Source organism: Pelodiscus sinensis, unplaced genomic scaffold (assembly GCF_049634645.1).
Source record: "Pelodiscus sinensis isolate JC-2024 unplaced genomic scaffold, ASM4963464v1 ctg108, whole genome shotgun sequence".
NCBI classification, from domain to species: Eukaryota; Metazoa; Chordata; order Testudines; family Trionychidae; genus Pelodiscus; species Pelodiscus sinensis.
The window spans coordinates 258542-271697 of record NW_027465888.1 but is presented as its reverse complement, the minus strand read 5'-3'; the positions used below and the strand labels follow the sequence as shown (position 1 = coordinate 271697).

At 65.1% G+C, this 13156-nt stretch overlaps 1 protein-coding gene across 1 annotated transcript in view; it reads right to left on the bottom strand.

Moving 5' to 3' along the window:
• Positions 1-6388, bottom strand: part of LOC102450090 (uncharacterized) — a 38468-nt gene extending 32080 nt beyond the window's left edge. Inside the window, exons 1-5 of the mRNA XM_075916051.1 lie at positions 6186-6388; positions 4168-4295; positions 2349-2458; positions 1773-1975; positions 895-1137 (exon numbers count right to left, since the gene is read on the bottom strand). Of these exons, the coding sequence (XP_075772166.1) occupies positions 895-1137; positions 1773-1975; positions 2349-2458; positions 4168-4295; positions 6186-6372 (871 nt within the window). The 5' untranslated portion in view covers positions 6373-6388. The remainder of the gene's footprint in view (positions 1-894; positions 1138-1772; positions 1976-2348; positions 2459-4167; positions 4296-6185) is intronic.
• Between the last annotated feature and the right edge of the window lie 6768 nt (positions 6389-13156).

The following is a 13156-nucleotide window of genomic DNA, read 5'->3' as shown; positions in this document are numbered from 1 at the left end:
GGTGGGCGACAGAGCATCCCCCCCCCCATTTCTTTCAAGTTTTCTGACCCCTACTCGCAGCTCCCCTGAAGAAGGGGCCGTGGCCCCGAGAGCTCAGGATCCCACTGGCAGGTTTTGTGAGTCTAGAAAGCGCTGCCAGACCATTTGCTGCTCTTTGTTTCTGCACCAGACACCTCGGCCGCCCCTGCACACCCTGCCCTAGGATGGGCACCAGAGACGGCCAAGCGGGCGGTTTGTAACGTCTCTGCTCGGAGCCGGCGTCGAGCGCCGGGCGCGTGACGTGTTCCCCTCCACAGCCCGACTCGCCGCCTTTCCTCTGTCGCTAATCAACCTCTCCATTGGCGACCGGCCCAGCGGGCTCTTGGGTGAGATCCGGAGTGAACTGACCGGGGCTCGGGGGCTGCTTCTCTGGGGCCGGGAGGACCCGTCCGGGGAGGTGAGCTGGGTTCTAGAACCCTCCCGTGTCAGGCCCGGGGCTGACTGGGGCACAGGGGGAGCCGGGGTGGCCGAGGGGTTTTGCTCGTGAGGTTCCTGCTGGCCGGATGGGCAGGTGAAGCGCTCGGTGGGGCTGGCGTGTGGCCTGGGAGGTCTCCAGTCTGGGGCTGTACGGAGCCCTGGTTCTGAGCAACTCGCCCTGAGCGGTGCCCTCGGCGGTGCCCAGACCCGGCCCGGCCCGACACCAGGCCCCCCATTCCCCTCCCCCCGAGGCGCTAGCCAGAACTGCCCTGTCGGCTCCACCCAACGCTGATTTTCCAGCGCCCTTTCTATTCACTCTCCCCCAGAGCTGGGCGCAGGCTCCTCCCCCCAGTGCCAGCCACGGGGGAAGCCTCCCCATCTCAGCTTGTCCTGCCCAGCACCCCACAAGCCCCCGACCCCAGGGCTCCCGACACTCACTGGCCCCGGTCACCACGTGACCGCCCGGGAGGGTCTTGGGCTGCGACGTCTCCCAGACGTGGCGGCAGAACCGGTCCCCCTGCTCCCGGAACTCGGGCTCCAGCTGGTCCTCCCGCAGCTCCTCCAGCCGGGGCAGGTCCTTCCTGCTGGCCGGCTGGACGAAGACGAAGCATTTCCGGGCCGGGAAGAACTGGCGGATGCACTCGCGGGGCAGGTTGTGGAGCTGAGCTCGCTGGCTGCTGCCTGGGGAGGAGATGGGAGCTGGGCACCAGCCCTGTGCCGACAGGCGGCTGCTTCTGGGGGGTCGCAACCCTGTGCCTACAGGCGGCTGCTTCTGGGGGGTCACAACCCTGTGCCTACAGGCGGCTGCTTCTGGGGGGTCGCAACCCTGTGCCTACAGGCGGCTGCTTCTGGGGGGTCGCAACCCTGTGCCAACAAGTGGCTGCTTCTGGGCATGGCAACCCTGTGCCGACAGGCGGCTGCTTCTGGGGGGTCGCAATCCTGTGCCAACAAGTGGCTGCTTCTGGGCATGGCAACCCTGTACCGACAGGCGGCTGCTTCTGGGGGGTCGCAACCCTGTGATGAGAGGCGGCTGCTTCTGGGGAGTCGCAATGGCTATTGGATAGTTCCCTGAGCACTGAGGAAGCAGCTAGAATGAGTCTGGGAAGCAAACACCCCGACTCCCAGGGATTGGTAACACCCGTGGGGTGTCAAGGGCTTGGGTTTATGCCGCTAGGAAAAGTCACCCCTCCATACACCCTGCCCCACAGCACCCCCGTTACCTCCGTGCCTGCCCGGGGAGAGCCCCCACCCTCCCCCTGCAGCACAGCGCGCCCTAGTGCCACACTGGGGCCATGGATCCAGCACCGCTCCCCTACCAGGCTTTAGTTTCAGGCCATTCTCCAGGTACTCGTCCTCGGTGATCGGCCGCCCGTCCAGCTCCAGCTGCAGCGTGAAATCCCGCACTGCCCACACGAAGGCCGGGAAGAACCGCACGAACTCGGCCGAATCCTCCCGCTCCTGCCGGCCGCCCTCGCCTGCCGCCTTCACCTTGATGCGCTCTGACAGCTCCGACACGTAGCTGGGGGCGGCTAAGGAACCTGAGGTGCAGCGCCCCCTGCGGGGGGTCCCGCTCCCTCAGGGCCCCCCAACCCGCCAGCGACAGGGGTGCCCAAGGGACCAGGGGGAAGGGAGGATGTGCCAGCACAACCCTCAGGAGAAGGGATCAGACCCATCACATCTGGGGGCCTCTGCACGTAATGGAGCAATTCCGCCGGCTGGTGGCAGTAGTGGGTTGTTACCCCTGGTGTGGAGCACCCACTAGAGGGGCCTTGGTGCACCCCCTGTGCCACAGTCATGATTTCGCTGGGGGTGCAGCATTTGCATGGAACCTTGGGGGGGCCCCCACCCTGGGGACATGCCCGCCCCCCAACCCTGGCCCCCGGCAAGGATACTGCAGCTGGTCCAGGGCGTACTGGTCGATGGTCCCTTTGCTGTTGTAGACCAGGGTGCTGCTGAGCAGCACGGCCAGGGAGAAGATCCACGTGTCGTTCTTGGTGTCGCCCTGGAACAACACCCCCCGTCACCGTCCCGAGCACGGCCCAGCCGCAGCGCTCACAGCCGGATCGCCAGCCCCACCGCACAGGTGGGGGAAACTGAGGCACAGAGGGGTGGCCGAGCCCAGACGTCCAGTGGACCAGCCCCCAGCTCTGCAGAGTCCCAGGCCAGAGTGAATTTCCCCCTCTCGCAGCTCAGGCCCGTGTGACGCAGTGGGGGATGGGTTGGCTCCTCTCGTCCCCATAGTCACACTGGTGTGTATTCACTCGGTTTGCTTTGTTGTGTTGTGGGTGATCCTGCTGTGCGGGGCTCTGCGGGGGGGTGTGTGTGTGTGTGTGTGTGTGTGTGTGTGTGTGTGTGTGTGTGTGTGTGTGCGCGCGCCTCAGTTTCCCCGGGCACTGCAGCACGATCTGCACGAGGAGGAGGAGACCGGCAGGACTCACTGGGGAAGTAGGTTCAGTCTCTCCCGGCCTGAGGCCCAGGTGACAGCCGATAGCGCCTGGGGGCTGGGAAGCAGGACAAAGCAAGGGGCAGAGATGCCTCCAAGCTGGGGAAGCAGTAGCTGGTGGGGGAGTTGAGATTTTGGGCTGGCTTAGGGAGGGGGGAGTCTGGCTGGCTTGGGGGTCCGGGCAGGGGCTCTGATCTGGGGCTCTGGGTCCCCTAACCCCAAGCCAGATGGTCCTGGCTGCGCCTGGTTCCTGTCACACGTCTGAGCTGTGCTGTGTCCCTGGGACCCAATAGACCTTCTCTTCTACCTGCCGCCTGAGAGTCCCACCTGGCCGCGGGTGGGGGGGGCAGGGCCCGGGGCCTCCCCCACCCCGTGACCCCCAGATCCCGGAGGCGCCTGAGGGGTGAGACGCGCCCACTTCGCCCTGCTCAGGTCCGGACCCTGTGGGGTCCCCGGCGGCACCCACAAGTCTGTCTTCGCGGCAATGCCCAGCCCCATATATCGCTGGGTAGGCACCAGGCAGCTCGCAGCTGGCATCGAGCGGGGCCCCCAGCGGGGTCTGCCCCCCCAGCAGGAGCGCGGGAACCGGAGCTGCATGGCCCAGGGCTTAGCTCTCCCAGCGAGATGCTCGGGAGTGGGACTGTGCTACAGCCACAGGCTGGGGGGGCGGCCTTGCTCTGCTCCCCCCCTGCCAGGGCCGGCCCCTGCCTCACCCCCACTAGCCCCCAGGCCGCTGTGCTTGGAAGAAGGGGGGTGAAGCGGGGGAGGGAGGGGAGAGGCCTGGCTGGGGGGTTTTGTCCCAACCCTTCCCAGGCCGGGGATGGTTAACGTGGCGGGTGCCCCCCCCTCCGGGCCCCCGCCCCACCAGGCGCCTGTTTATGGTCACGTTCCCTTCGGCAGGCAGGGTGGGGAAACCGAGTCGAGGCTCACGGGGGGCCTCGGAGCAGCCGGGATTAGAGCCCGGCTCTCGGGAATGGCGGGTTGCGCGTGGCCCGGAGCCAGTCACGGTGCCCTGTTCCCGCCTGGCCCCTTCGCCCACTTTGACTTTTCAGCAACCATTTGGGGCGGGAAAAATCTCTGAGATTTCTCGTGTGTCCAGCCGGGCCCTGGGCCCCCTTCCCGGCCTTGGCACTGCCCATCGGGGGCACCAGCCCCACAGCCGACGGCCCCACCCTCTTTCCCAGCATGCAGTGCCCTGCATACGAGTCCCAGCAGCCCCGCGTGTCCATGGGGAGCCCCCCTGCTCTGCAAACGCTGCCCCCCCTCACCTTCTCCACGTCGCCCAGCCCCTCGGTGTCCAGCAGCACCAGGGCGTGGCCAGCCCGGCGGGGGTGGGGCAGGACCCACATCCAGATGCCCTTGGTGTGCGACTGGACGGTGGAGCCCAGCGAGAACCCTGCGGAGAGAGGGGAGGGGCTGGGACAGGCGCAGAGCGAGGGAACCCGGGGCCCTGGCCCCCAGCCCCCTCTAACCACTAGACCCCACTCCGCTCCCAGCCCCCACAGCCACTAGACCCCACTCCCCTCCCAGCCCCCCTAACCACTAGACCCCACTCCCCTCCCAGCCCCCCTAACCACTAGACCCCACACCCCGCCCAGCCCCCCTAACCACTAGACCCCACACCCCTCCCAGCCCCCCTAACCACTAGACCCCACTCCCCTCCCAGCCCCCCTAACCACTAGACCCCACACCCCGCCCAGCCCCCCTAACCACTAGACCCCACACCCCGCCCAGCCCCCCTAACCACTAGACCCCACTCCGCTCCCAGCCCCCACAGCCACTAGACCCCACACCCCGCCCAGCCCCCCTAACCACTAGACCCCACTCCCCTCCCAGCCCTCCTAACCACTAGACCCCACTCCCCTCCCAGCCCCCCTAACCACTAGACCCCACACCCCGCCCAGCCCCCCTAACCACTAGACCCCACTCCCCTCCCAGCCCCCACAGCCACTAGACCCCACTCCCCTCCCAGCCCCCTCTAACCACTAGACCCCACTCCCCTCCCAGCCCCCTCTAACCACTAGACCCCACACCCCTCCCAGCCCCCCTAACCACTAGACCCCACACTCCTCCCAGCCCCCTCTAACCACTAGACCCCACTGCCCTCCCAGCCCCCCCATCACTAGACCCCACTGCCCTCCCAGCACCAAGGACAGCACCCAGGAGTCCTGGCTCCCAGCCCCTACTAACCACTAGACCCCACTCCGCTCCCAGCCCCCACAGCCACTAGACCCCACTCCCCTCCCAGCCCCCCTAACCACTAGACCCCACTCCCCTCCCAGCCCCCCTAACCACTAGACCCCACACCCCGCCCAGCCCCCCTAACCACTAGACCCCACACCCCGCCCAGCCCCCCTAACCACTAGACCCCACTCCCCTCCCAGCCCCCCTAACCACTAGACCCCACACCCCGCCCAGCCCCCCTAACCACTAGACCCCACACCCCGCCCAGCCCCCCTAACCACTAGACCCCACTCCCCTCCCAGCCCCCACAGCCACTAGACCCCACTCCCCTCCCAGCCCCCTCTAACCACTAGACCCCACTCCCCTCCCAGCCCCCTCTAACCACTAGACCCCACACCCCTCCCAGCCCCCCTAACCACTAGACCCCACACTCCTCCCAGCCCCCCTAACCACTAGACCCCACTCCCCTCCCAGCCCCCCTAACCACTAGACCCCACACCCCGCCCAGCCCCCCTAACCACTAGACCCCACACCCCGCCCAGCCCCCCTAACCACTAGACCCCACACCCCGCCCAGCCCCCCTAACCACTAGACCCCACTCCCCTCCCAGCCCCCACAGCCACTAGACCCCACTCCCCTCCCAGCCCCCTCTAACCACTAGACCCCACTCCCCTCCCAGCCCCCTCTAACCACTAGACCCCACACCCCTCCCAGCCCCCCTAACCACTAGACCCCACTGCCCTCCCAGCCCCCCCATCACTAGACCCCACTCCCCTCCCAGCACCAAGGACAGCACCCAGGAGTCCTGGCTCCCAGCCCCTACTAACCACTAGACCCCACACCCCTCCCAGCCCCCCAACCACTAGACCCCACTCCCCTCCCAGCCCCCTCTAACCACTAGACCCCACTGCCCTCCCAGCCCCCCTAACCACTAGACCCCACTGCCCTCTAACCATGAGACCCTACTGCCCTCCCAGCACCAGGGACAGCACCCAGGAGTCCTGGCTCCCAGCCCTTACTAACCAATAGACCCTACTGCCCTCCCAGCACAAGGGCTAGAACCCAGGGTCCGGGGCCCCAGGGCTGGGCCCACGTCTCTCACCCGTTGTTCTGCCGGCCAGTTTGTTCATGAGGTAGGACTTGCCGGTGCGGTACAGCCCGGCGATCGACACCACCACCACGGGCTGGGCGATCTCCTCCAGCACCCGCAGCGCCTCCTGCTGCACCCGCAGCTCCCCCCCGGGGCTGTTCTCGATCAGGCAGACGGGGGCCGGCATGGGGAACTCCATCGTGTGGGGCAGGGGGCTGCGGGCACAGAGCGGGCAGGGTCAGTGGGGGGTGGGGACACAGGGCCCCTCTCACATAAGAACAGCCGTACTGGGTCAGACCAAAGGTCCGTCTAGCCCAGTATCCTGTCTGCCCACAGTGGCCAGCGCCAGGTGCCCCAGAGAGAGTGGACTGAAGACAATGATCAAGAGATTTGTCTCCTGTCATCCCTCTCCAGCATCTGACAAACAGAGGCCAAGGACACCATTTTATCCCCTAGCTAATAGCCTTTTATGGACCTAACCTCCAGGAAATTATCTAGCTTCTCTTTAAACTCTATTATAGTCCTGCCCTTCACCGCCTCCTCTGGCGAGGAGTTCCACAGGTTTCCATGCAGCTTGCAGGGATTTGGCTCTAGTCACTGTGCCTTTTAATTTCTGTTTAACTAACCTCCTCATTTTTGTGTAATTCCCCTTTTTGAAATTAAATGCCAGGGTGCTGGACTGCTGAGGTGTTCTTCCCACCACAGGAATGTTGAATGTTATTATATTATGGTCACTATTCCCAAGCGGTCCTGTAACGGTTATATCCTGCACCTGATCCTGCGCTCCACTCAGGACTAAATCGAGAATTGCCTCTCCCCTTGTGGGTTCCTGCACCAGCTGCTCCAAGAAGCAGTCATTTAAGCCATTGAGAAATTTTATCTCTGCTTGTCTTCCTGAGGTGACATGTATCCAGTCAATATGGGGGTAATTAAAATCCCCCGTTATTATAGAGTTCTCTATTTTGGTAGCCTCGCTAATCTCCCTCAGCATTTCAATGTCAGTATCGCTGTCCTGGTCAGGTGGTCGGTAATATATCCCTACTGCTAATGTCTTATTATTGGAGCATGGAATTACTATCCATAGCAATTCTAGTGAACATGTTGATTCACTTAATATTTTTATTTTATTTGATTCTACATTATCTTTCACATACAGTGCCACTCCGCCACCCACCCGGCCTGCTCTATCCTTTCGATATATTTTATATCCTGGTATGATTGTGTCCCACAGATTTTCCTCATTCCCCCAGGTTTCAGTGATGCCTATTATGTCAATCTCCTCATTTAATACGAGGTACTCTAGTTCACCCATCGTATTAGTCAGACTCCTAGCATTTGTGTACAAGCACTTTACAAATTTGCCACTGCTTATTTGTCTGCCCTTCCCTGATGCATTGAATTCCTTTGTATGCGGTTGTTTGTCTGCTCTGGCCCATGGTTTGCCCTCTCCCCTCCTCTCTTTCTGACTACAGCTTAGAGAATCTCTATCAATGGATTCTCCTCTAAGAGAAGTCTCCCTCCGATTTACGTGCATCTCCGCACCAATCGGCTTTCCCCCATCTCTTAGTTTAAAAACTGCTCTACGGCCTTTTTAATGTTTAGTGCCAGCAGTCTGGTTCCACCCTGGTTTAGGTGGAGCCCATCCTTCCTGTATAGGCTCCCCCTCTCCCAGAAGTGTCCCCAGTTCCTAATAAATCTAAACCCCTCTTCCCTACACCATTGTCTCATCCACGCATTGAGACTCTGAAGCTCCACCTGCCTACCTGGCCCTGCGCGTGGAACTGGAAGCATTTCTGAGAATGCCACCAGAGAGGTCCCTGGATTTCAGTCTCTTTCCCTAGCAACCTAAATTTGGCCTCCAGGACATCTCTCCTACCCTTCCCTATGTCATTGGTACCTACATGTACCACGACCACCGGCTCCTCCCCAGCACTACACATTAGTCTGTCTAGATGCCTCGAGAGATCCGCAACCTTCGCACCAAGCAGGCAAGTGACCCTACGGTTCTCCCGGTCATCACAAACCCAACTATCTATGTGTCTAACGATCGAATCACCCACTACTAATACCTGCCTCTTCCTAACTGGCATCCCCTCCCCCTCAGAGGTATCCTCAGTGCGAGAGGATACCGCAGCATCCTCTGGGAGGAGGGTCCCAACTACGGGATGGTTTCCCTCTGCTCCCATTGAATGCTCTGTTCCCTTGAGACTTTCATCCTCCTTAAGAGCACTGGGGCTCTCAGACTGGAGGTGGGACAGTACTACAGTGTCCCGGAAAGTCTCATCAACATGGCTCTCTGCCTCCCTTAGCTCCTCCAGTTCAGCCACCCTGGCCTCCAAAGCCCGAACTCGGTCTCTGAGGGTCAGGAGCTCCTTGCAACGGGTGCACACATACGCCACCCGCCCACAGGGCAGGTAATCATACATGTTACACTCGACGCAATAAACAGAATAGCCCCCACTCTGCTGCTGGGCTTCTCTCTCCATTTTTCTAATGAACAAGTTTAAGTATAAACTGGGCTTCTTATTAAACCTCTGGAATATAGATTATTATACGAGTTGGCTACGTCTACACTGGCATGATTTTCCGGAAATGCTTAAAACGGAACAGTTTTCCGTTATAAGTATTTCCGGAAAAAGCGCGTCTACATTGGCAGGACGCTTTTCCGGAAAGGACTTTTGCCCGAACGGGAGCAGCATAGTTTTTCCTGAAAAGCACTGATGATTTTACAGCAGGTCGTCAGAGCTTTTCTGGAAATTCAAGGGGCCAGTGTAGACAGCTGGCAAGGTATTCCGGAAAAGCGGCTGATTTTCTGGAATAAGCGGCCAGTGTAGACACAGCCGACATGTTTTGAAGGTCAGAAGTCAGTAGAGCCCCCTAAACTCCCTGGTGGCTGAGTCACAGGCTCATATAGCTCTGGTAGCCCCTCCCCCTGCCTGAGGCTCAGCCAATTAACAGAGGCTTCTAGATTTCAACCCTTTTAGAAGCTCCTTCGAACAAACCAACCAGACAGACAGACACAAGCTCAGCACCGGCAATACCCCCCCCCCCCCCGCACAGCCCCTTACCGCAAGGGTCCCCTTTTCACTTCTCTTTTACCTGGAGAACTCGCTCTCCAAACCCCGCAGCTGCCCCTCACCCGTGTATGGACCCCGAGAACCCCCGGCCCGGGCCCATCATCGCACCAGACTTGGCTCCTAGTCCTCCGGCGACCAGCCGCAGCCCCGGGGCTCCTCACCCCGCCCCAGCGCAGGGCCTGGCCCCTCGCTCTGCACATGGCACCCCCGAGCCATCCCCCCTGCGCTGGCCGTCCGGCCCTGGGACGCGGCTCCGGTGCTGGGCCCCCCAGACCGCCAGCCAGCTGCACTGCGAATTCCACACCCATGCTCGGGGCCAGGTCGGCCATGGACATGCTCAGACATTGCCGGCTCCAGTGACCCCTGCCCACCAGTAACCCCTGCGGACAGCCCCCCCCCCCAGCAACCCCCCACTAACCCCTGCGGACAGCCCCCCCCGGCAATCCCCCACTAACCCCTGCGGACAGCCCCCCCCCCCAGCAACCCCCCACTAACCCCTGCGGACAGCCCCTCCCCAGCAACCCCCCACTAACCCCTGCGGACAGCCCCCCCCGGCAATCCCCCACTAACCCCTGCGGACAGCCCCCCCCGGCAATCCCCCACTAACCCCTGCGGACAGCCCCTCCCCGGCAATCTCCCACTAACCCCTGCGGACAGCCCCCCCCGGCAATCCCCCACTAACCCCTGCGGACAGCCCCCCCCGGCAATCCCCCACTAACCCCTGCGGACAGCCCCCCCCCGGCAATCTCCCACTAACCCCCTGCGGACAGCCCCCCCCGGCAATCCCCCACTAACCCCCTGCGGACAGCCCCCCCCCAGCAACCCCCCCACTAACCCCTGCGGACAGCCCCCCCCCGGCAATCTCCCACTAACCCCTGCGGACAGCCCCCCCCGGCAATCCCCCACTAACCCCTGCGGACAGCCCCCCCCCCCCCGGCAATCCCCCACTAACCCCTGCAGACAGCCCCTCCCCAGCAACCCCCCACTAACCCCTGCGGACAGCCCCCCCCCGGCAATCCCCCACTAACCCCTGCGGACAGCCCCCCCCGGCAATCCCCCACTAACCCCTGCGGACAGCCCCCCCCCCGGCAATCCCCCACTAACCCCTACGGACAGCCCCCCCCGGCAATCCCCCACTAACCCCTGCGGACAGCCCCCCCCGGCAATCCCCCACTAACCCCTGCGGACAGCCCCCCCCCCCGGCAATCCCCCACTAACCCCTACGGACAGCCACCCCCCGGCAATCCCCCACTAACCCCTGCAGACAGCCCCCCCCCGGCAACCCCCCCACTAACCCCTGCGGATAGCCCCCCCCGGCAATCCCCCACTAACCCCTGCGGACAGCCCCCCCCCCGGCAATCCCCCACTAACCCCTGCAGACAGCCCCCCCCCCGGCAATCCCCCACTAACCCCTGCGGACAGCCCCCCCCCCGGCAATCCCCCACTAACCCCTGCGGACAGCCCCCCCCCGGCAACCCCTCACTAACCCCTGCGGACAGGCCCCCCGGCAACCCCCCACTAACCCCTGCGGACACCCCCCCCCGGCAATCCCCCAGTAACCCCTGCGGACAGCCCCCCGGCAACCCCCCACTAACCCCTGCGGACACCCCCCCCCGGCAACCCCCCAGTAACCCCTGCGGACAGCCCCCCGGCAACCCCCCACTAACCCCTGCAGACAGCCCCCCCCCGGCAACCCCCCACTAACCCCTGCGGACAGACCCCCCCGGCAACCCCCCAGTAACCCCTGCGGACAGCCCCCCTCCGGCAACCCCCCAGTAACCCCTGCGGACAGCCCCCCCCCGGCAACCCCCCAGTAACCCCTGCGGACAGCCCCCCGGCAACCCCCCACTAACCCCTGCGGACACCCCCCCCCGGCAACCCCCCAGTAACCCCTGCGGACAGCCCCCCGGCAACCCCCCCACTAACCCCTGCGGACACCCCCCCCCGGCAACCCCCCAGTAACCCCTGCGGACAGCCCCCCCCCGGCAACCCCCCAGTAACCCCTGCGGACAGCCCCCCCCCGGCAACCCCCCAGTAACCCCTGCGGACACCCCCCCCCGGCAACCCCCCACTAACCCCTGCGGACAGCCCCCCCCCGGGAACCCCCCCACTAACCCCTGCGGACAGCCCCCCCCCGGGAACCCCCCACTAACCCCTGCGGACAGCCCCCCCCCGGCAACCCCCACTAACCCCTACGGACAGCCCCCCCCCGGCAACCCCCCACTAACCCCTGCGGACAGCCCCTCCCCAGCAACCCCCCAGTAACCCCTGCGGACAGCCCCCCCCCGGCAACCCCCCCACTAACCCCTGCGGACAGCCCCCCCCCGGCAATCCCCCACTAACCCCTGCGGACAGCCCCCCCCGGCAAACCCCCCACTAACCCCTACGGACAGCCCCCCCCCCGGCAACCCCCCACTAACCCCTGCGGACAGCCCCCCCCCGGCAATCCCCCACTAACCCCTGCGGACAGCCCCCCCCCGGAACCCCCCACTAACCCCTGCGGACAGCCCCCCCCCGGGAACCCCCCACTAACCCCTGCGGACAGCCCCCCCCCCGGCAACCCCCCACTAACCCCTGCGGATAGCCCCCCCCCGGCAACCCCCCACTAACCCCTGCGGATAGCCCCTCCCCAGCAACCCCCCAGTAACCCCTGCGGACAGCCCCCCCCCGGCAACCCCCCACTAACCCCTGCGGACAGCCCCCCCCCGGCAATCCCCCACTAACCCCTGCGGACAGCCCCCCCCGGCAACCCCCCACTAACCCCTACGGACAGCCCCCCCCCGGCAACCCCCCACTAACCCCTGCGGACAGCCCCCCCCCGGCAATCCCCCACTAACCCCTGCGGACAGCCCCCCCCCCGGCAACCCCCCACTAACCCCTGCGGACAGCCCCCCCCCGGCAACCCCCCACTAACCCCTGCGGACAGCCCCCCCCCGGCAATCCCCACTAACCCCTGCGGACAGCCCCCCCCCCGGCAACCCCCCACTAACCCCTGCGGACAGCCCCCCCCCGGCAACCCCCCACTAACCCCTGCGGACAGCCCCCCCCCCGGCAATCCCCCACTAACCCCTGCGGACAGCCCCCCCCCCGGCAACCCCCCACTAACCCCTGCGGACAGCCCCCCCCCGGGAACCCCCCACTAACCCCTGCGGACAGCCCCCCCCGGCAATCCCCCACTAACCCCTGCGGACACCCCCCTTGCAAACAGCCCGCGGCAGCGCCCTCCCGAGCCGGCTGTCCCGGGCCCGGCCCCTGACCCGCGGGACGCTCCCGGCCCCGCTCCGCTCCTACCTGCCGCGCTGCGGACGCAGGTCTCGGCCCCGGGGCCGGCTCAGATGGAAAGTGAAAGTCGAGGGCGGCGGCGTCACCGCTTCAGAGCCCGGCGGGTCCCGCCTGCTCGGCCGGGACGGGCCCATCCCTGCCCCGGGACCCCCCGTTCACACCGGCTCGGCTCCAGCCCCCTGGGGCGACCCCGGCTCCGGCCAGTCTGAGCTGGAACACCCCCGGCCCCACACTGCCCCCCCCAGCCCAGGCGTGCCAGCTCCCCCCAGCCCTCAGTCAGTGCTGGCCCCAGTGCAGCGCTAGGGGGTGCAGGGGGGTCAGGGGGCTCCGTGGGGTGCCAAGCTGCAGAGAGCCAGAATGGGGCTCACTGGGGGGTGTTGGGACCCCCGCCGACCAAGGATGGTGGGTTCGTGCTTCACCCAACGAGAGACGATTTATACTGGGAGAAGGGAAACTGAGGCACGAGTGTGGGGCAAAGGCTGGATCTGAGCTTGGACATGACCCCCCCCCCACCGCACTGGGGCTCATCTCTGCCCCCTAAGCAGGGGGCAGCAGGAACTTTGCAGCCTTGCGGGAAGCCCCTCTGCGGGGCGCTGTGCGTGCTGTGTGCCATGGCCCCTGTAC